The 24,278-nt window shown below is 41.1% G+C and overlaps 1 protein-coding gene across 1 annotated transcript in view; it reads right to left on the bottom strand.

The window, feature by feature from the left end:
• NUCB2 (nucleobindin 2) overlaps positions 1-18,667 on the bottom strand; it is a 30,148-nt gene extending 11,481 nt beyond the window's left edge. Inside the window, exons 1-5 of the mRNA XM_081907118.1 lie at positions 18,301-18,667; positions 8,199-8,342; positions 7,232-7,339; positions 5,501-5,627; positions 1,807-1,910 (exon numbers count right to left, since the gene is read on the bottom strand). Of these exons, the coding sequence (XP_081763244.1) occupies positions 1,807-1,910; positions 5,501-5,627; positions 7,232-7,339; positions 8,199-8,342; positions 18,301-18,321 (504 nt within the window). The 5' untranslated portion in view covers positions 18,322-18,667. The remainder of the gene's footprint in view (positions 1-1,806; positions 1,911-5,500; positions 5,628-7,231; positions 7,340-8,198; positions 8,343-18,300) is intronic.
• Positions 18,668-24,278: the final 5,611 nt, after the last annotated feature.

The raw sequence follows: 24,278 nt of genomic DNA, 5'->3' as shown, positions 1-24,278 counted from the left end.
AGGATTCCATCCTAGAATGCTCTCAGATCTTACTGTGGCTTATTGTCCATCTGGGCATAGCTGGGGCCTCCACCACAGCCGAACCATCCCCACCAGTGGCTCCTGTAACTGTCCATCATCTTAACCCACGCATCCTGCAAGTCATTAACATTGGAGGGATTGCTACTGGTCCATTATTTCTCCTCCCAACCAATCAACGACAGGAGGAGGGAGCTGGTAAGCCCAAGGCTTGCTTAGGCTCATTCCTACTTGTTAATGTTGTACAACTAAACTATGGTTTAGCATAACCTGAAAGTGCAGCTGACTATGCCAGTAGTGCCATTCTGATTATGCTTCTGTCTATTTTTCTACAGTGGTTTTCACAGTCATTCTTCAAGAGCAAACTCAGTCCCATTTCCTCAATTCTCTATTTGCTTAAGGAAAGTGTGCTAACAATGAGTCACAAAGTCTCCCGGTGGAAATCTCACTCAGCTATGAACTCACTAGGGGGAGCTAAGAATTCACTATACTCAAGTCTCAGCCTTGCCATCTGCAACTTCATAATAATAATAATGTTGTACTAGTTATTTTTAAAGGGTTATTGCTAGCAATTATCACGATGACTTATTTGCCACGCTTTGAACACTCTAAAGTACTATAACTTTAATAAGTATTTACAGTGGTACCTCGGGTTACAAATGCTTTGGGTTACAAACACTTCGGATGAGAATGCCCCAGGATGAGAATGGAAATCGCGCGCCAGCGGCACAGCAGCAGCAGAAGACCCCATTAGTGAAAGTAATAACGGGTTCGGGTTAAGAAGGGATCTCCGGAATGAATTAAGTTCGTAACCCGAGGTACCACTGTATCTGTAAGGCTTTCCCTCCTCTGACAGTTGTCCTTCCCAATTATTTAGTAAAGCAAAAGGGCCTATTTGGTGTTTTTGTATCTGCAATAGTGTTAACCTCCCCAAGCCTTCAGGAGACTATGGATTGCAAATCTAAACATACTTTTCAATTTCAAAAACAAAGCAAGCAGCTTTAACTGGCTGATTCATTAGCTCAGGGATGGGGACCCGGTGGTCTCTCCAACTGTTACCCATTGGAGCTGCAGTCCAATAACATCTGGAGCGTCGCAGGTTCTCCATCCCTGCTTTTGATCTATGGGGACCAATTCTGATCACGTTGGGAAACACCTGCTTATATTTTGAGACTATTTTGATTCCATCAAGTTGAATGTAGAAAAAAGAGAGAATGAAAAATGCCCCTTTTGAAGATGGTGTTGCAGCTTTTGTTTATTTATTTGTAAGTTTCATTTATTTTTTGCTACTTCAAAAGAACCTATCTTTAGGTTTTGGCAAAATGCAAATCAGTCTAAACCTAAAGCAGTTAACTAGTTAAAAGACAGGTGATTAATCAACGCAAAACTAGTTAAAATCTTTTGTACATATCCAAATACACTTACATAAAATTGCTAAAGGAATCAGAGAAGAAAATTTGCCAGTATTAGCTGGCAAAGGTCAAAAGAGCGCTCAATTTAAAGGCTCTGTAAAAACCTTCAAAGATTGCTTATGTTGGCTTGGGGATGCAAGTCGCATGAGGCACTGTGAGGAAAATGAGCAGACTGTTTTCAAATGCACATAAATGTCTCCTGTGGCACAATATTACATTACGGAGCCGAATGGGATTCTCAGACTATGACTCTTGAGGTAACTATGAAAGTTATTCAAAATGGAGGCAGGGGGAGGGAGAAAAAGTGGATTCCACTAAAGAAAAATACAGCAGTAGCAGCAAGCAAGCATCTGGAAAATATTTGCTCAACACTTACAGCTTTGATTAGCATGTCTAAATCTTTAGCTTCAAAAGTGTGAGGGTTGTCGTGGTTCAGATGCTCAAATTGTTTGAGAAGGAACTGATGGTCTATGCCAGAATCTAAAAACAACCCGTACAAAGACAGAAATGATTTAACTACATATATCAATATATATTGGACAACAGGTTAAGTTTCCTGGCTCTGCATGAGGGAAGAAACATATTTTAAAAACACATTTATATGCTGCAGCCCTCAAGAGCAACTCAAGGATGAGCTTTAGCCAAAGTAAAATAAATATTGACACTCAAAAGGACACAACTGTCAAACTGTTGAGAGATTACACTATAATTTTAATAGGCAGAAGCTAAAATGCATACTATAGCAGACATACACTACAACTATTCTGCACTTAAACCAGTTCCAATATCCATCATTTCCTCTAATAGCAAATGTTAGTTACTTAGGTGTTAGTTTGGCAGCTAAGCAGATTGTCACTCAACTAACCTACAAATAAGGTGGCAATTTCCACATACTCCAGGGACACAAAAGTATAGAATTTCTGAAGTAAAATTAAGAGGTATTTAACTTAAAATAAAAAGTAAAGGGGGGGGAATCCGGGGGGGGGAATAAGTGAGGACTGGGCATGCTCAGCAGTTTACAAAAGCCATGGAATGGGGAGTGTCATTTGGAAAAGAAAAAAGTGTTAGCCTCCTTGAGCCGCCTAACAATGGCTAGTATTCTGAAGAAGTGAAGGCCAGTATAATGCAACTATGGGTCAGATGCAGATATACTGTTCCCCAATAAACAGAGTTAGGAAATCCAAAAGCAGGCTGTGATAATCTGTACTGCCTTCACTAGCATCTTCCTTTCTCCCTTAACTATATTATGTTCTGGCTATTTCCTGCTAAATGGACTAAGCTTTTTTGTTAAACTGTCTTCAAACACTAGTTAAGATGAGGCCCTGCTCTGCAGTGTAAGAGAGAGGAGAGGGGGAATTCACACAAATGAGCAAGGCTGCAGGAGAAGAATGTGGGTAAAAGACAGAGTAATATTATGTCTGCACCAGCCTTGAAGTCTTTAGATTCTAAATTAATTCACTTTGAATTTGGCAAGGTTGGAGGGAGTACAGCGTGGGTGTGAAATGATGGGGGGTGGGGTGGCTTTCTGAAATGTGGCACAATTCTTACAAATAAAGATTTCTATCTTTCTTTGCATAGAACCCTCATGTTGATCATCGTATGCACATACGTATAAAGGTGGGATAATGTCCCAGGTAGTGGATTTCCAGTTGCCCAGGAAGACGTTCCCTTCCTTGTCTATCCCTGCTGTTCCCATGCAGATTTTGGGTTATGCAGGGGACAGGGGAAGCGGAGTGGTGGTGGAGAGGAATGGGAAGTCCCACCATGTGTGCAGAGGTCTATTCTACTCAAGAATGGACACAACTGGATGCCCCCCACTGGGTATACATCTACAGAGGTGTTTGCATGTTTCCCCCTCTATATTGGCATGTTGGGTAGCTCAGTCAGCAGAGCAACAGACTCTTAATCTCAGGGTTGTGGGTTCAAGCCCCATGTTTGGCAAAAGATTCTTGTATTGAAGGAGTTGTACTAGATGACCCTCGTGGTCCCTTCCAGCTCTACAATTCTACGAAATGGCTCTCAGCAAGGAATGTTTTAAATATCACTAACTGCAGCAACTGCTAACCAGGAAAAATATTAATATTCCTCTCACTATCCAAATAATTTTGCTGTTTGAAAGTCTGCTTAAACAATGAACTTTTCTTTTTTTAAAGAAACAACAATATTTCATTAAACAAGACCCAGCAAGGTAAGTCCAGCTGTGTGTGGAGTTTAAGAGCAGAAGCACTTCTTTTAAACTCCCCCCACCATCCCAAACCTTCCTAATGCTTGCTGAGCAGAATTGTGATTTGCTCTGGTGTGCAACAATTCAGATTATCTTTCTGCCATGAACACAGTGAAAGCAGGTCAAAGGGGTGGGGGTGGGAATCTGTAATGGATAATCATGTGAACTGGCCCTAACTGCTTTAGAGAAGAATGAAAACTGTTTCATAAACTAGATAATCTATCTTCATAAAGCCTGGCCTTACACTCTATTCCCCTGAAGCACCATTTACTGCTGATTGAAATGTAAGCACTTCAAATGCTGTAGAGAACAGGCCAGTCATCCAATACAATATATCCATATTTCACATTGCAAAACATTTTCTTCTCCCTATTTCTACATACTACACCTGAAAACAAGGACAGCGGCAACAGAAAAAAGATTTTGCACAAATTGTGTGTGTGTTTATTAAGTGTCACTGTTTTGATAAGTATTGCAGCTGCATTATGATAACTATACAGTACATGGTACTTTGAAGAATATGTATCTTATCATACTGGACATAATATCAACTGGTTTTCTGAAATCTATCTTTTCTCTCCTTTAGACATTTTTTCAAGATATTGCCAATAAAAGGTGTGGTTTTTCTAATCAAGTTTTACTGCGACACATGCTACGGCCAGTGGGCCGGATGCTGAGCTCTCCTCCCTTTGTGGGTCACTTTGACAGGTAGGCAGCGCCATCTACCAGTCCAATCAAATGTTGTCAGGCGACTTAATTTCAAAAGAAAGAGTCCCGATTCTTTCCCTGCATCCAAAAGAAAGTGCAGGGTAGCAAGAAAAGGTGCCAATTCAAAAAGGGTTGACTCTTTGAGGCTAAGGAAGAATCAGAAGTGCACTTAAGAAGGCAATTCCGATTCTTCTTCCTTTTAGCCACAGCTTGAAGTTTAAAGCTGCAGTAGGAACTTCCCTGTGCCCTACATCCAGTACTATTTTTCTAGAAAAAGAGGTGCTGGAACTCACCATAAATGCCTCCCTCGTTCTCTAGACCTGAGTTCAGGCCACTTCCGGCTGGAAAAAAGCCCTGCCTACATCATATATGAAGTCAGGACCAGCAAAGGATGGCATGGTTTGCCCAAAACATCCAATATCCTGGGCCCAGTTGAGCTTGATTAGGCCCATAAACCATAAAACAACATTCAGCTTAAAAGATATTTCTCACATTTCTGCTATGCATATTAGGAATACCTGCTAGTCCATGGATTAATTAACATTGTTTCAATGAATTCATTGCAATGCAATCTGCAATTTAAGCATTTTGGGGAAATGATGATAAGTGTTTAACTTCCACACACAAATTAGGAACAAGATGCTACTGCATTTTCATAATATCAGTATTACAAGGGGTAGTATTAACTCATTTTATTTTTGCTCTGTATTCTCATAACCTTGCAAACCTTGTTTTCAAAAAAACCTTTCTAAACAGGTGGCCTGATCAGATAGTACTTTGCAGCTCATCAATAGTTTAGTTTAGTGTTTATATTCCAGTGAAGTATGTTGTTAGTCCTCAGTGAGAAATGTAAAACTTGCAAAGCTCAAGAGAAATTAATGAAGAAGCTACAAAAGTATTTGACAATATCAAAATGGAACTCGTATAGTTGTCTTTTCTTAAACCATTTTCCCAAATGTGTGTCTGTTGTTTCCTCAGAACTGGTCTGTCTTGTTCTCCTAGATTTCCAAGCAGGAAAGGACTGTGTAATGAGATGAAAGGAAACACCAAAGCTCTTACGCCATTCTATTTTATATTAATCTCTGCTACTGTTGTAAACAAGAGAGGCAAATGAAACATTTTTGCTTTGTGTTCTTACCTTGAAATGAATCAATCTTGGCTTTAATTAACATCCTTAATCTTGCAACCTCTTGTCTTTTCAGTTCATCCAGCCTTGTTCTCACATGATGGCTAACTAAATCTAGTTCTTTGCTTAACTTTCCACTCTGTCAATAAAGAAAGCAATTGATAAAGGTAGTCAGTTAATTTTTTTTAGAAGGTAACTATGTTCTACTAGGTTCTCAACAGAGAGAAGACGATGAAGCATTTCACAACTGACATGTTGCAACTGGAAGGACATATTACCTCCTTTGATCATGGAAACAGAACCCAAAGTCTAACATCCACAGGTTCCATATATAATAAGTAAATGAGTACAGTAAGCCAGTTAAGGATCCAATCCAATTTTTAGTCCAAATTTAGTCCAACTATGTTGCTGACAGAGAGGTCTTATGCTTAGAAGGCCTTCCTTTTTCACTTAGGGGTGGCAGAACACAATGCATGAAGCTGAGATAGATAAGCAGTACTTCCCTTATCTAAAGAAAGGAGGAAGTCTTGCACGGAAACCTCCACACACTGGTGCTCCCACACATTCTAGGAGCAGCTAGATAACACAACCCTGTTTAATATCTGATCCCACTGTGAATGGTTCACTTTGAGAACCATTGCTATCTGCAATTGTTGCTGTCATATTATCATGAAGGAGCTGAAGGATGTTCACAAATTTATCTGGGCAGCCAATTTTCAGGACAGTCGACAGAGCATTACGATTTACAGTGTCAAAGGCCTTAGTCAGGTCAATAAACACCATATAAAGGGGTTAGTTTTGCCCTCTGTATTTTTCTTGAAGCTGTCAAGCAGTGAAAATCATGTCCACCATACCCCTAGAAGGTCGAAAACCATTTTGGGATTCAGGAAGGGTAGCCTCAGATATTGTTAGGAGACGGTTTGCTAAGATCCTTGCAAGAATTTTGATGTCCACAACTAATAAAAAGATGCCTCAATCATTTCCACAATCCGCTTTATCGCCTTTTTTAAAAGAGGCTGATAATTTAGGCATCCCAAAGTCTGCTGGAATCTCTTCTCTCCCCCAGACTTTTTGATGAGCTTGTGAAGTTGTTGTCTAAGTTCAATTCCACCCACTTTGAAGACCAGCAGGTATCCCATCAGGTCTGCTGGCATTGAGAACAAACTCCATGTTACCTGTATGGCGTACTGGCTCTTATCAGAATATAAGAGGAGCGCAGCTGGAGCAGACCAAAGGCCCATCTAGCCCAACATCCTGTTCTCACAGTGGCCAGGGAGATGCCTATGAGAAGCCCACAAGCAGGGCTTGAGCACAACAGCACTCTCCTTGCTTGTGATTCCCAGCAGCTAATTCTCAGAAGCATACTCCCTAACACTGGATCCAGTAGCTATTCTCCATGAATTTGTCTAGCCTCCTTACAAACGACAAACCAGAGTACAGTGGTACCTTGGTTTTCAAACATAATCCGTTTCGGAAGTCCATTCGAGTTCCAAAACGTTCAAAAACCGAAAGCAGACGCCTCAAAAAGCAAGCCTCAATATAGAAAACTCAAAACAGAAGGTGTGTTTCCTGTTCAACTTCCGAGGCACGTTCGAAAACCGAGGCACTTACTTCCAGGTTTTCTGCATTCAAGTTCCGAAACATTCAACTACAGAGGCATTTGAAAACTGAGGTACCACTGTGCTCTACGTCTCTCTTATTTTTCTAAACAAGCTGCATGGTTACACAGTTAAAACTACATACCTTTATTGCCTCTATGTCGGCTGTCTGGAGCTTCTCTCTGAAATGTTTGTCTGTCTCCAGGACATCTATCACTTGCCTGAGGTACACATCGTAATAAAGCCCAGTATCCTTCAGGGAAATGAATATCAGTTTGGTAAAAGAGGGCCAAGGAAGAAAAGCATTTCTCTTTCTATAGAGATGTTTCAGACTAAATTAGGTGAGATCTTTAGCCCAGTTGTGATTCTAAGACCTAACTATCAGTGTCCATAATGTTTTATCTAGCGGTGAAGATAAAAAAAAATCACATGAAGCAGCTATAAATACACATTCTTTGGGGAACTGCAACTTCTGTGGATTTAACTGAGCTCTTTAGAGATGTCGTTTATAAAGAAAACTCAGTAGTACAGAAGAGAATGAGGTTATAAGGGAATAAATAAGATATATGTTATATTTTCTCTATAGCTTTCCTTCCTCTAGCTTTAAGAACCCAGTTAATTTTAGGTCTCAAACTAAATGAGATACGGGGAGGTCAGTGACTGGATCCCCATGGTTTCTTTAAGTTAAAATCAGCCAGGTTGAGCCCAAATAATATTTGGGGTCTGGTGTTCCAGTTCAGAAAACTTAAGTCCTTTTCCAATATCATATGGTTTATCGCTTTTTTAAAATGGAGGATTTCTTTTCTCTGCTGAAAAATTTCCTATTCAAAACACTGGATAAAGTGGTTTGAAGTCAAACTGCTTTCTCTGAGAGTCAAAATGGTCCGGTTAGTTCATTTCCTCACTCTAATTTTCTTCTTTTCTCTCTCTCTCCACAATATTTTCACAAAGCTAACAAAAAGAAGAAGACCTAAATCCAGACCCTGAGTGCCACAGATGGCCCTGAACAGTATTAATACTTTAAATTCAGAAATAATATTCCATCAGTTCAGCGGTAATAGTAATATACACTTATGATATTGATGCCATTACAAAGTATTTATTTCACTTACCGGATTATCTATTTTTGCATTCTCTACTTGTTCTTCCGCTTTTACCTTTGTCTTGTCTATGTCTATAGGCACAGCTTCCAGCACAATAGCAAGATAGGTCAGGAGCAAAAGACACTGTTGTAAGAAAACAGCTTTCCATCTTATCTGAAATAAAACAGCAAAGTATTTTTTCTAAGCATGTAACACTTTTTATCCAGGATTGCTCCTATGACAAAAACAATCACGTCAAAATTATGAGGAATCCCAGATGCATGCCTTGTCAACTTAAAAGAGGCTAAAGTAGAACACCTTTTGGTATGACAGGAGTGACTTATAATCGCACTCTCGTGAATTCAAGCTGCAATATCGGAAGTGGGCTAAAACTGAGGTGTTAGCATTAGTGAGCAGTTTGAACACAGTTCAGGACTGGTACTAACTATGAACACAAGTTTACACATTTCTGGTTAATAATGCAAGAGATGAACATAAAAAACCATATGCAAAGTGTCTGGTAGTGGCATCTTGACATCTGCCATCATATATTCATACCATTTTTATAGTACCGTCCTCCTATTCATTTTCACAACAACATTGCATACTCCCTTTTTACAAATGGAGAACTGATACCATTTTCCCAAAAGGCTGTGCTGGCATAACAAATTTGGGGGGTTGAGATGCAAAAGCAACCCGAGTAACCTACATGAGCCAGACTGCACTTCAGTTGAAATAAATCTATGAAATCCAAGCATGTTAGCTTAACCAAACTGTGGGTCCAATTATCACTGATCCTGCTACTACAACAATTTAGTCCCTGAGCAGTTCCACGGGAAAAACAAATCAGGTGTTGGAACCTTCAAACCTTGCAAGAGCACACATGAGAAACAGCAACAGCAGAAGATAAAAGTTTATCTGTTGTTGTTTTGTTTCATATTGACAAAAAAGCAGCCTCTCGAGCTAATATACCAGGACAGCTTTGTACCAAATATGAACTACTGGTTTGCAGACACTAATAAAAATATTATTGCTTATTTTAAATATTTCATTCCATATTTCACAGCTTCATTTGTTATTATAATAATGCCTTGAAACATTTCCAATAAAATACGCCTTTGCAACACCAGTACAGCAGCATGTTTTGTGATAACGTCTTGGCAGTACACTCACTCCTAAGCAAATGCTGAGTGGCCGAAGATGTACTCGGGTCAAGCTGTACCACAACATCATCTCACTAGAACCAACTGTGCTATCACAACTGCATGTTGTTTTCAGTATTATCTGTCTTGGGAAGCTTGGTCAGGTTCACTATGGCTGCATTAGAGTTTTAACCAAACCAACCCACTGGGGTATATTAATTTCTAGCTCTCACTTGCATGGCAACTTTTGTTAAGCTGTGGCCTCTACTAAAGGTATGTGGCAGATGAGTGTATGAACTGACCCAGTATATGTAAATCTTAATGATTCTAATCAGAAGTATTAATAAGATAAAAGAAACTGCTTAGATGGAGGCAGTGCTTTTTTTCTGGGGGGATGCAGGGGTACACATACCCCTAAACATTTTGTGAATCTAAGTTTGGCCTCAATGAGGGACAATATTTCAATATGATTAGGAAAATGAGAGTACCCCTAAACATTTGGGGGGGGGGGACTGCATGGCGGAACTTCATCCTCCAGTAACCAGAGACCAGCATTGAGTGTTACAAACTCAGATATATAAGCTAATTGCCAAATGGCACCTTAAACCTAGGTTATGGTCACCACAACCAACAGTCTAGTTACCATTTTGCAGTGAAGTTTATAACTAAAATTATTCTTATAACTAATTTCATTTCAACACTACTTTATATTTTAAAAAATGAATCTCAAAGCGGTTCATCGCCCCAGCCACTGTCTAGCACCATCACAGAATTGTAGAGTTGGGATCCTGAGGACCATCCAGTCCAACCCCCAGGATACTGGAAGAGGCAGCTGCCCCATACAGGGGTCGAACCTGCAACCTTGGCATTATCAACCTCTAACCAACTGAGCTATCCTGCTTTTGCTGCTACCACTGGTGAATGAGCAATTACAATGCCAGTATTCAGCATCCATAGTAGCAGAGAAGGTAGAACTAAGAAAACACCAGAGAACAATGGACTCAAAGGTTCTTATCTGAGAAATCAAAACTCTTACACCATTCTTTGGGGCTGCAGGAGATAAAAATCTCAGTAGCCTGCGATTCAGCTACACTTGAATTCATGTCTCTTTGCAAGCTAGGAGCAAAGTGAGACAGTCAATGAGCTACTAACAGCGGCAAAACATTTATCAGGACTGGGGATTAAATAGGACCCCTCGCTGGGGCTTTTGCTCTGACATCAACAGGTATCCCACTGTTTCATTTATGATATGATACAATAAGCAGCCACAGCCCGTTGTGTGACCATGCATAAATTATCATGGGTTCACTTTCTGTAGTAGCAAGCTATAGTAGCATGGCAAGCATGTTATCAAATGCAAAGTGGCATGTCCTTATCAGCACCCCACATTCAAGAACTATGGAACGAGTCAGATTTTGAACGCAGACAAGTATAGCTGTGAGTCACAGCTCTGACGTGGAATGCATAACAAGGGTAGTGACTCCAGTCGATGCAAAATTCATAGATTCAATGACGACGGTGAGCAAAAAGAAAGCATGCCCTTTTAAATTAATAGATACACACATCAGCATAACAAATATTAACTATGGACTCGGAACCATGTATGCTTGCATTGCCCCGCCTGGAGGAATTCTACAGCTTCCAAAAGCCTCTCAGATTTCCCAGAAAACACAAGCATATCCTAAAATCCTAAATGGGAATTTAGGCCAGTCAGTCAATTTTATTGTATATAGCCAAAGGCCTTTACAATGGATGACAGAGAATATAAGGAAAAACATTCATCTAAAACCATACAATGTAACCTGTAACAGTTTACAACATAAAAGAAACATTAACAGTTAAGACTGAAGTGTGTTCACATAGTTGGAACAGAGCTTCCTGGCTGCCAGCGCAAATTTGGCTACCTGGTGTGTAATGTATAGATGTTTATCTGCTAGGAGTTCAACTGTCACTTCCTGTGTGGATCAACCTGGAAGCCAATTAAGAATTGGCAATATAAATTTTCCTCTGGGCACTGTATACAGGGGGCAAATCAGCAGATAGTGTGTAATGTCCTCTACCTGATTGCATCCACATATACATTTGCGATCCATATGGGGAATTCCCCTATATCTCCTCTCTAAATATGCTGAGGGCATCTGTTGGAATCTTATTTCTACAAAGGCCCTGTGTAGTTGTGGGAAGGTCAGAGTCTCAAGGTAACGGGGCCTTGAGTGATTGGTCTTAATTTGGGGGTACCAAGTAGAGTAATGGGGGGGCAATGATGGATGCTCTGTTTTGGTTGGCAATCCTGAGCAAAAATCCAATTTCTAAGGTCACGTGGACTAAGGGCTAAGTAGTTCTCCATTTGAAGATTATAAGCCCTAAGCTTATCTTGGCACTTTTGTGCCCAGCCCCTTGCCCTAACCAAAATGGGAATTTAGGAGGAAGTCAAGACATATAAGATTGCACTGTGAATTTAACCTGTCTCATCTTCCAGCATTTAAACACAGCAACCAACATAGTAAGTGTAAGACTGTACAGGCCAATTTGCTGAGTGGCCAGCCCACTGCAATGAAGACAGGAGGTTATGAAAGCTTATTCTCAGCGATATCAACCACAGGCCTCTACAGTTAAAGCATAGTACATTTTGGGGAAGAAACCCTAGCGAGAACCTGCTTGCCAGTGCCAGGATAGATAGATCGAAGGTCAGGCCACATATGTTCATGCTTCAGAGTTAATCACCCTGAAGAAATTAAACAGTTATAGGAGCCAATTCACATTTCACTTCTTGGTTAACATTTTTTATTATATGTATTTTAAAATAGTATTTTATGTCACCCATCAATATAAACATTTACTAGGTGTTTCAAAAGAAAGGAAGAAATCTACACAATTGAAAGGAACATAACAATAATACTAAAATTCAAAACAAAAGCAATTAACATCTCGGGAACATTTATAAAAGTTTGTCTGGAACTAAAAAGATAGTTACCAGGTTAAGCCTTGCTAGGAGGAGAATTCTACAATTGTGGCACCCCAACTAAAAAATGCCCTTTCCCCAGAAACCACCTGTCCTACTTCTGACAAGCAGGGACATTTGGAGAAAGGCTTCAGATTAGAAGGACTAGCTGCAAAGGAAAACAGGGCTGCTGTCCCTTTAATGGCTGCACAGAAGAGGGAATTTTTGGCAGGTGCTCCTTGGCATGTAGAGGTGAGAAAAGCTGCACCTGCAAGCTTCTGTGTCTTTAATACTTGCAAGTGTGGCTTTTCTCACCTCTCCTGCTAGACTAGAACCCCTCCTCCTGCCTTTTCCATACTCAATCCCTCATGTTTGGCGCTCCTCATGTTAACAGAGGGAGAAATGATAACAGAGGGAGTAGCACTACATGAACCCTAGTGAAGGTTGTTGCCCCTGCTGCCTCACATCTGGAACAATCGTAGAGCAACTGTTATTTGATGGAATTTGTACTGATGACTGTTTTTTAAATGCACCGAGCTGAGGGGGTATAAAATTGAGAAGATCCATTGGGGGGTGCCAAATTTTGGCCTCACTCAAGTACCAAAGATTACCAAAGTCCACTCTGCAGCAGGAGAGCGCCGTGGTCTTCAAACCCTGCTTAAGGACTTCAAAGAGGCATCTGACGGGCCACTGTGTGAGACAGATTCTGGATTAAATGGACCTTCTTAGGTTCACAGGTGTCTTAAGTATCAAGTGGCTGCCTCTGCCTGGAGGGAGAAATACTTTGGCAAGCTGGACATAAACATACAAGTTTATGATGACTTCTTATCGTCCAAACAGAAATTTATCTTATACACTGGTACCTTGGTTGTTGAACAGCTTGGCTCCCAAACAAATTGGCTCCTGAATGCCACAAACTCAGAAATGGTCCGGTTTGCGAACATTTTTAGGAAGCAGAACTTCCAACATGGCTTCTGCGGCTTCCGATTGAGTGCAGGAAGCTTTTGCAGCCAATCGGAAGCCACACCTTGGTTTTCAAACAGTTCCAGGAGTCAAACGGACTCCCGGGACAGATTAAGTTTGACAACCAAGGTACCACTAGAATACTAATTACCTTAAAATACTGAGGGAGATATTTTACACAAAAAATACTGGTGAATATGTGCATGAACCACCACTTGATTCCTCTACTGTTGATGGCTGGCAGCTGCATGTGCAGGCTGACTCCATGTTTATTACGGCCTCAGCCCAGTATACCTGAAGAAGCATCTCCACCCCCATGGTCCAGGCCAGACACTGAGGTCCAGCACTGATGGCCTTCTGGCACTTCCCTCCCTGCGAGAAGTGAGGTTACAAGGAACCCGGCAGAGGGCCTTCTCGGTAGTGGCGCCTGCCCCGTGGAATGCCCTCCCATCAAATGTCAAGGAAATAAACAACTATCTGACTTTTAAAAGAAATCTGAAGGCAGCCCTGTTTAGGGAAGTTTTTGATGTTTGATGTTTTTAATATGTTGGGAGCCGCCAAGAGTGGCTGGGGAAACCCAGCCAAGGGGGTAGGGTATAAATAATTAAAATATTATCATACATTACTATTATTATTTATTGAAATTATAAACCGTCTGATACCCGGAAGTCTCAGGGCGGTTTACAGTCCATTCATATGTGCCGTCAGCACCAAGGAAGAATTTTCACATTGCTTTACACCTATGATGCTGAAAAGCCAATTCATGATTTGGAAAATTTGGGAAAGTTATACTTAAGAGCTTTTGATCACACTAGCTGGCTCTATAGCTCATCTGAACACAAATTAACTGACTGGCCAAACAGGAATTCCCTCATAGAACATATGACCTTTCTCCTTAAATCCCTTTACTGGCTTCCTAGCTAATTTAGCATCTGGAACAGCCATATTTTCCTGAGCCTTAACTCCGTCTGGCCTCGCCCTCTTTTTTTTCTATACTGGTTGAACTGGGATGGCTGGAGTAATGTAGTTTTCCTGAGATCTGTCAGCAGAAGACAAGATCTTTTCAACTCTTCTGCTGACAGATCTCAGGAGATTTGGGGGGATGGGAGGCACATAGCCAGCCTGCTTTAAGATGACACGACATTACAATCTATGTGCCTCCCATCCCCCCAAATCTCCTAATTTTGGTTTCCAGAGGGATAGCCATATTAGTCTTATGCCTTATTTATTGTTGTAATAAATTCGTTAGTCTTTAAGAAGCCTCCCCACTCCTCTTTTTTTCTTCTGTACAAGTTGGAACTTGTAGAAAAGCTATCCTGGATATATTCTTTCAAGGTTATGTAAGTCATAACTTACCAAAGAAGCAGAGTATGTATTTAGAATACATAACATTTCTTTATGACTTATGTTTTCTGTATTGTTTTTAAACCTATTTTGTTGCTTTTATTGTATGGCTGTAAATCACCTTGGGACTTATTGTGGAAGGTGATTCACAAAATAATAAATAAATGTAAACATGCACCAAACAACTTTGTTGAATACCACCCTTTTATATCCACAATGAAAATATACAATAAAATATTTCCAATTAAACAACATAGTAATGGAAGTCGGAGGCTCAGATAAAGAGAATGCCTGGGTAACCAAGTGTGTCTTCAAAAGCTGGCAAACACCAATACTGATAAGGCATCTCTTATTTCAACAGGGAGCATGTTTTTAACATCAGTGAAAAAGCTTCCTCCATATCACCATAAGCTGATAATTATTAGACTCCGGCAAGACTAACTTGATTCCATTTGATCACCTCAATGCCCTTACCAGGAAATGGAGGGAAAGTTGGTGTTTTGGGTAACCTGGTTCAAAGTTGGATCTTTTAATCCTATATCCTGTCCCATGATATAATATCCTATTCCTAAAAAATCCTTGATAAACAACTGCCCAATTTTCTTTTAAAAGTACAAAAAAGGAAAAATTCTAGTTTACATGGATATGTTTCAATGGATTTCAAATATTTGGATACTTTGAAAATATTTCACCTCATACCTCTTTCCTTCAGGTTAATTATACCCTGCTAAGAAAGTGATGCAAGCCTCAAAAACGAAGTAAGATCTTGCTAAAGCCATTCTCCACAGTTGCACCATTAAACAGTCAAAATGTGGTCTGTGGTTGTACCTCAAATTTAACTGAACATGGTATTAGGTTTGATGTTCTTCCAACAACAATGAAACACTTTGATGTTGCATTTTCTCCAGTGAGCTCAATACAACTTACGTGGTTCTTCTCCCATCCTCATTTTATCCTCAGCCTAACCTACATTGGAAGTTTTTAAACAGCAAATGAAGCAAAAACACTTTAAAATAATAGTGACTGGCCCAAGTCTGTCAGTAAGCTTCATGGCTAAGTGTATTGGGGGGGGGGGTATCTACTGCATCATACTTGCTCAGACATTTAATAATTATTTTATACAGCACCATCAATATTCCTGAGCCCACAGAGGATGCAATGGAAAATGCAACAGAGAGACAAGAGCAAGAAGGGATGAATGTAACCAAATGCAGTTACACCTTCTTAAAACTGGTCACAGTTGGAAATGAGGATTAATGGCATGAGGATTAAGGGGGTAAACCAAGGCCACCCAAGAAAGGGTGTAAGGAGGGATCTGAAGGAAGAGACACATTGCATATATATTCAGGGAGGAACATTTTTTCCTTTCTCAACTTTTGGATATTTCCAATAATACATGCCAATATATTAAAAAAAAATTTTCTATAGCCTTTTTAAAAGGAAAACAAAACAAAAAGGAAGGCACCAATCACAGGAATGGGGGGAAACCTCCAGGTGCAAATTCCTTCTCAGGGGCACTCTTAAACCACTTTCAGCTGCACCAACCAACTTGTTTCAGGCAAGACGGGTAAGTTAACAAAATGCGGTTCTATTTAGCATCTAATAAATTTCTGGCACCAAAGCAAAGGTATTCCTAATAATTTGTTTAACACCACCACCAATCCATTACATCAGGAATGGGGAACCTGTGGCCTTCCAGATATTGTTCAACTCGAAATCCTAACAGCTCCAGCCAGCATAGCAAATGGTTAGGGATTAGTTGTACTGTGTGCTGGGAATTCTGTTCATCTGGATGGAGGTGTGCAACTGGCTTTAAATGGAGTTTGCACATCCTGAAGGGCCAGGCCCAGAGCTTGTAAGTTTGTCTTCTGAGCCAGGAGAGTCCTTATCAGAGGAGGACCAGGAGCAGCCAGCCTTACTACACTTCTTTATGGTTATTTGTCGCTTTACAAGTTTCCTGCAAGGCAGAAGGGGAAGAATGCAACAGAAAAATCTTCAAATGGATGAATTTGCCCTTGCTCTATGTGGAGCAGCTGGCCAATCAAAAATGGAAATAAGACTCCCACCCATGTGAAATGAATTACTTTGCTAAATTCAGTGATGGCCCAATTCCCAAATAAGGCTGTTGACAATACTGTACTTAATATAAAAACCGTTCTTCATTTTCAAATAAATCTCTTATTAAATTGAACAATGCAGATAAAATCAGACAGTGTGATTATGCTGAAATAATTGTCACAGTATAAATGCCACAATCACTGAAGTCCTCTTTCAATCTTCTGAGAAGCCAGGGGGGACCACAGGTACTGGCAGTGACATGAGAAACTAGTGTCAGAGGTAGGTATTATTTGTCATCTGCCGAGGCCCACACCCTTCCAGCAGGCCACGATCAATTCCCAGCATCTCCTGGCTCTGGTGCTGCTGCTCCTTCCTGCTGTCACTACCTGCCCACCTGTCTTATCTGAGTATTCAAGCAGTAGCAAAAGTAACAAGAAAGAACAACTCTCTCCCTTTGGGCAGATATGCAGACTGAGACCAGAAGGAGAAAGCAAGTTAATGGTTAGTTGGGACACCAGTGAGGAGGTAGGCACACTCAGGAATGGCACCCATTGAGGACATCTTGCACAAGGGACCTAGTCAGGACTAATGATATCCATCTTATCTGAAAACATGAAGCCCTGAACTCCATTAAAACCAGTTCAGCCAAGGTTTTCTTGTGAATGTAAAAGAAAGCTTGCTTCCCTGCACACTTCCCCACCTCTTTTTACACATAACAAGGGCTATGATGAATCAGCAACAGGTCACTGCTTTCATTCATTGCTAGAACCATTTTATTTCACAGAGCTGACTCTGCTTACCCACAGATTAACTTAGTGTGTGTGTGGGAAATTAACTTGGATGTAGCTGACATATTAAGGACACCTTGCATAAAAAATAAAATACAAGGAACTGAAACATACAAACATACAGCATAAGACAGGCTTAAATATGCAATAATTGGGGAGCTTACTCATAGATTGTGGTCCTACCATGCCCATCTCAAGAAGTAACACAGAAAGCACTTGATTATACTTCAAATACTTTTGTACCCCAACAAGAAAGCAGTTATTGTGTGTGTGTGTGTGTGTGTGTGTGTGTGTGTGTATTACTTTTTGCTGCATTGTATATTTGAGGACAAGAGTTGCTCACATAATGCCTTTATCACTCCATCCCATTGATGAGTCAAGAAGAGTAAAACTGGGCATACTTCTGGCTTTTTAAAAGCCCACTTCTTTTTCCCCAGGTGAACTGATGTCATCACAAGGTCACAGGCGTTAATTCTGCCATTCAAAAGGGAACTTTGACTACATGCGCTAGCTAGCATGAGTATCCCAGGTGCAGCTAACCCCTTGGACCAGCTCCTCTCCATCAATTTAACCGATGCTACACTTCTCCTACCTTGGGCAAGCACACTTTCTCAGAAGGTGGCAAGCTCTGCAGTGCCAACAATAGCCATGGCTCACCACCAGCCAATTTGACAGCCCCTTAGTTGAAAAGCAAATAAACCCATCAGACACCCACTTCCCACCCTGCCCACGGCTTAAAATGTGCTGCCAGAATAACCTGTTGGGCAAAGAAGAAACTTAAGAGTGACACCTGTCCACTCGGCTCATTACCCAGGGACGGGTCCAAGCAAGTGCACCATCCCAGCGGGCAGCCAGCTCGCCTCTTCTGGTCCAGCTTTGGAGGATACCTGACTTACCTTTATCTCGCTGTGATTCATAGCTATGGAGACGGAGAGATCCTGAGCGTCTTCCAGCTGATGTGGCTTCTCCCTATTGTGTACTCGCGTGCTAGGAGAGAGAGGCAGCCTACAGAGCCCCCAGCAACAGCAGCCCAGTTGCCAGGCACCTGGTGGCTTCTTTTCCGCCCGCCTTCCTTCCTTCCTCCCTTCCCCTTCCCTGCCTGCCTTCCTTCCTTCCTCTCAGCCTCTCTCTTCGCCGATACACCCCCTTGAAGCAGATCTGTAGCGAAACCTAGTTCCCCCGTTCCCATAGTAATAGGCACCACCTCTCGGAGCACGCGGATTGGCGGAGCCTGTCCCCCTTCTGGGCATCGCGTAGGGCCACGATTGGGCGACGGCGAAGCAGCCGGGTTCGGTTGCGCAGGCGGCGAAAGAGGCCTGGGGAGGTGCGTTGCGCTGGGGGAAGGTACGTGGCGGTAGCGGCGGTGGGCGGTGCTAGTTTGATTTCCCCGCCCTCCCGCTCAGTGACGCGCCGCGTTGAGGAAGAATAAAGCCGGGAGGGGGCGGTGAGTTGATACAGAGGAAGCTGCCAGTGGCCAAGAAGCCTTGGAAGAAGAGGAAGGGGGAGCTCGAGAGTTATTCATTTTGAATCAGTCATTGTCCCTTGGTCCCAGTATCTGGAATTTCCCGGAGAAGGAGGATCCCCAGGCGCCAGTAAATTCAAATCCCTCCAGCAAGGCAGAGTCATCCAGAACAGGCGACCCTTTGCAGATATATGGCACCCCATAATCAGAGCTGTCATAGGAAAGTTTTATTTTATTTATTTAATTTGGCAGCCGCTTTATTTTTCCCAGAGCAACCTAAAGCTACTAACAAGCAAACAAATAAGAAAATAAAGCCCACATAGCTACATTAAAACATAAAATTTTATGTTGTGAACCGCCCTGTGATGTGATCTTTGGATGAAAGGTGGTACAAAAGGGCGGCATGGGGTGTGTTGGGTTTATGTGTGCTCTGCCGATGCACGAGGGGAACAGAACCCCCGTGCAAAATGGTCTCCACCTGTATGCAAGCACATCTCTGTGTCTTTAAAACAAGTAAAGCAAAGAGGTCAATGGAATAGCATTCTGTTGCTTTGGGTAAAGGTAAAGGGACCCCTGACCATTAGTTCCAGTCATGGCCGACTCTGGGGTTGTGGTGCTCATCTCGATTGGCCGAGGGAGCCGGCGTACAGCTTCCGGGTCATGTGGCCAGCATGACTAAGCCGCTTCTGGCGAAGCAGAGCAGCACACAGAAACGCCGTTTACCTTCCCATCGGAGTGGTACCTATTTCTCTACTTGCACTTTGATGTGCTTTCGAACTGCTAGGTTGGCAGGAGCAGGGACCGAGCAACGGGAGCTCACCCCGCCGCAGGGATTCCAACCACCGACCTTCTGATCAGCAAGTCCTAGGCTCTGTGGTTTAACCCACAGCGCCACCTGTGTCCGAAAGGTGGTATACAAACTGAATAAATAACAATAACAGAACCAAGAGGAAAGTGAAATAAGAGAAGTTATAGTAAAAGAGTAAATAAACTTAGGGTGGCTTTGCAAATTTGTGTGTGTCCGCTTCTGCACTTCTGATACTGAAACGGAATGGCAGAAACATTGGTTCAACCACTTTAATAGTCCTTACAACCTTCAGCTACTTGATCTTTGGGCCTTTTGGAGGGCTGGAGGAGGAAATCAGAACCCTTTGGGTTACACTTAACACTGATGCAGAGCCAATGCAGTGGTGCGGTAGATCTTGTGGTACTTGGGATGATGTGGCTATAATGCTAAAATCTGTGGATTACACTTTTGAATTGTTTTTTAGCTGCCTCTGATGAAACGTATGGCATATTCCAAACACCCAAAACTTGATTTTGGGATAAAAAGATTTGAAACTCCTCACTACCAAGGAAATGTAATAAATGAATGCTGCATAACACTTATGTCTCATCTCAAATGTAACTGATCTGTAGAGATGACTTTACAACCCGAAAAAGAGACAATGCATGTACTTTTATAAACCAATAAAATCTTTCATAAAAATTATTTTTTAAAAAAATAATTTGAGACATCTAGAGAGAATTTGTAAAAGCTCAGATCATATCAACTCAAAACAACCTTAAACCCTATGTAATTGATCAAGTGCTGGAAGGGGACTTTCATTTTCTGACTTTTAGTTAAACTATAGGAAGTGTTTATGTTTTACTTTGGAATCAAGGTTATTTATATATGTATCTTCACATGTTCTTGTCATATTTGGTTTTTTTTTTATAAATCAACATTATAGAATATGAATTATCAAGCTTAGTGTCTTTGTAATTTTGGTTTTTTTTCTTCTTCTTTTCATTCATTAAGGGAATGTTTATAATATTTTTAAAGCTTTCTAACATGTCCTAACATCTACTCATACCAGAGTGGTTCTCCAAGATCTTATGCACAGGAATTCCAGTTTGGCTTCCTGAAAGTCATAGAACTATAGAATCATAGAGCTGTAGAGTGGGAAGAGACCACCAGAGTCATCTAGTCCTGCCCCCAGCAATGCAGGAGTCTTTTTGCCCAATGTGGGGCTCGAACCCACAACCCTGAGATTAAGAGTCTCATGCTGTACTGATGGAGCCATCAACCCCAATGCAGGATTTACTTTTGGGTAGACATGCACTTGAGTCAGGTCAGAAGTCTATCTAGCTGTGGACAAATCAAGCAAGGCAAGATAGCAGTAGTATAGGTTAGATGGAGGGGGGAATTATTAATTGTACAGAATCCTTACCCCTACTGGATATAGTAGCTCATGAAACACAGAAGCTTGTGATTCTGGTAAAATAAGACCATTAAGTGGGGGTTTTAAAGTGCACCACCTTGCAAGTCAAAATAGTTTTAAATTAAAGGTTGTAAACAAATGTGCTGTATATAAACATTTTTTCTGTATGGTCAGACCTAAACACAAGTCTTCCAATTGATATGAATGCAGGGAAAAGGGGCTTCAGGAGGGGATCACTGGTGTATTAGGGGAGTTATGCTGGCGTATCCATAGACACATAGAATTGTAGAGTTGGAAGGGACCATCTGTTGTGTTGTGGGGCTTATGCCAAATCCTATAGTCTCTCAGCTGGCAGATCTTCAATAGGCCTGAATATAAAACCATGTAGTGCTGCTGCATCATCTTAAACTTTGAAGAAATGTGTTTATTGCTGTCGGCCACATTGTTCCACAGTAAATGCTACCCACACACAAAATAAGCAAAGTGCTTTCACTACAGTTGGGATGATTATTTATACTGAAAAGAGGGAAACACACATTGCCGGTAATCCTCACAAAACAACTGTTCCATTTCTTAGCAGACAGCTGCAGCAAAACATGATCTATTTCCCAGCGAGAGCAAAAAAATCTGCAGACTGCCAAGTGTTTTCCTTTCCTTGAAAAAGGAGGAAATAGCACTTGGCAAAAACATACCACATACCTGTTGCTAAGAAATCTAGTTTCTTCCTGAAAATGATGCTTAATTTAGAATGCTTTCAGTGCCATGCATCAACTGTCATTTCCATGTCTATCAATTCTTGGGGTATACTGTATATCCTGGAAAATATATGTGGTTCTTCAAACCAATGTTCAAAGATTTAGTTCAAATTAACAAACCTTCATTGCATTTAAATTCCTCTGCTAGTCTCATTAAGGCTTGTTTCCATATGTTTTGGCAACAGAGTAGTTGCTGTCCAAAATCTCTTCCTCGTAACTCAAGAGAAGTGTAATACTGGTGTATAATCCTCCTCCCTGCCTGTGTGCATAGCTTCACTTCTAAAAAACAAGATGCTACGGCCCATGTCTGTCAATAAATACCACTTGTGGTGACGGTTCAGAATTAAAAAACCTTCCCTTATTTGGGACATGTGTCAACCCTTACTTAAAAACTCATAATTCTGCGCATGACCAAATGCAACATGGGGCTGTTGAAGCAGCAGAAGGCGGCCTGAGACTACTGTGCAAACTCTTGACTGATTGCAGACCAGTCTGCAATGTACAAAAGCACACTAAAAAAAGACCCATGTGTGTTTCAATGGCTATGTGTATGCACAATCTGTATAACAAGGCATGAACAGGACTCTTGTTAGTTGCAATAACAAAAAGTGAATCTGTGGCAGGAAACAATAGGAAGCTCAGTCCCCTTACTGCTCACACAGAGGAAATCTGGCCTTCAAGTTTTTATAAGGGTGAGGTATTGGCACATTACTTTGGCTATAATCCTATACATCCATCTTGTAGTTCTCCTATCAGAGTAGGGCTCGTTGATGAAAGACAAGTTGAAACACTTCCTGGCATCCACAAGGCTCTCAGATCCTGCCACAGGGTCAATCCTCCTAATACTGGGTCTTTTTTCAACAGATCTCATCTATTCCCCTGATCCTGGTGTGTTACCATTAACACCCAGCGCTGGATTTATGCACAAGCTATGTAAAATACAGTTTCAAGTCTTGGGTTGTGAGGGGCATCTAAACAAGCAAGCAAACAAAAAATACTGTTACAGTATATTGTTTCTGAGAGTAACACCAGACTGGTATGGGTGCAGGATAGTTCACTCAGCTGCCTGTTTTACTGGAAGAAAGCTGTTTGAGAGCACTTTGTTTCCTGTTCCAATGAAATAATTCACAGAACTAGACTTGGAAGGGTTTGGCAATTGCTCCAATCTCCTTAGCAACTTCCTGTATCTCATTCTCACACTTTGAGAGCCGTGACAGTAGGCCACATAGAGAACAAAGCTTTTATAGTCCTGATAAAACATCAAAGGAAATAAATGTGATTTTAATTCCTGAAATTCCTTCTTAATTTCCACTGAGCACCAGTAGATACAGAAGTGTCTTTATCACAAGAAGAACTTTAAATATTGAATAAATGAGCACAGTTAAGGTCTTGACAGAGTTATTCAAGCGCCAAGCTGTAATCTTAAATGTCAGAAAGATGTACCCTCAGTTTTAAATTGTTGCTTCACTTGCCATTATTGAGGACATATCTGAAAAGAACATTTAGTATCTGTAGCAATTAGCATGCTTAAAAATTCACAGAGAAATGCCAGTTAGATACTTAATTTTAAGAATTACATGCAGCTTTCACGTAGTTTATTACACCAGTCTCTGCTGACAAAAAAAAGCAATGTGGAATAAGCTTTGGATAATTCTCAACACATTAACTTCAATTATTTTTCTGATTAACCACAGAAATTGTAGAGCTATGAGAAGATGCACAATGAAATACTTGTTTTGCTACAATCCCGTTTGAGAATTGGAACTTCAAAACAACAGCCTTGCTGTGTGTGACAAGGTTTTCAGGTCTGGGAACACAGCCGAGGAGTTTTATTTGAAAGGCAATGCAAGGATATAGGGATAAACAACCAGACAACAATGGAAGTTTAAAAGCTTTATTTCTTAACCAAATGCTACACATCTAGGGTGTCCTCTCCCTTATGGAGAATTACCCTGGAAATTAGATAGGAGGAGTTATCCTGCCTAAACAGGCTAATCCTAATCCCTGCCCTGGCACTGAGAGAGAACTGCTTTTCTGTAGACATGGGATGGAGAACAAAATCCAATCCCCTGGGGATCCAGAATGCCATGAGCATTTTGTATATAATGCGGATCAGTGGAGGGTTGATGGAGCAATTACAACCAGTCTAGACTCAAGAGAATGGCACTGGGTGGCAGCTTCTGGCAGCGTTGCCACTGAAGAATTCTGCAGGAAGGAGGATGGAGATGAAACTATAATTAGTTGACTCTGCCTGTCATTGGCTCTGGCTCCACCTACTGTTGGGCTCCCTTCCTTTTGCCCTAGCAGTCTCAATGGGCACCAGCCTCTGAGTGCAGAGACAACCTAAGTGGAAAACAAATCACCTTTCCATTCTGCCTGATGAAGCATTCCATGTACAGTAATTAAAAATAAATATCTATCTGTTTTAGTAAAATTTGTTTGTAGTTTTTTAT

Source organism: Podarcis melisellensis (assembly GCF_964234715.1).
Source record: "Podarcis melisellensis genome assembly, chromosome: 1".
Lineage (NCBI taxonomy): Eukaryota > Metazoa > Chordata > Lepidosauria > Squamata > Lacertidae > Podarcis > Podarcis melisellensis.
The sequence above is the reverse complement of the archived record's forward strand: the minus strand, read 5'-3'. Positions and strand labels throughout refer to the sequence as shown.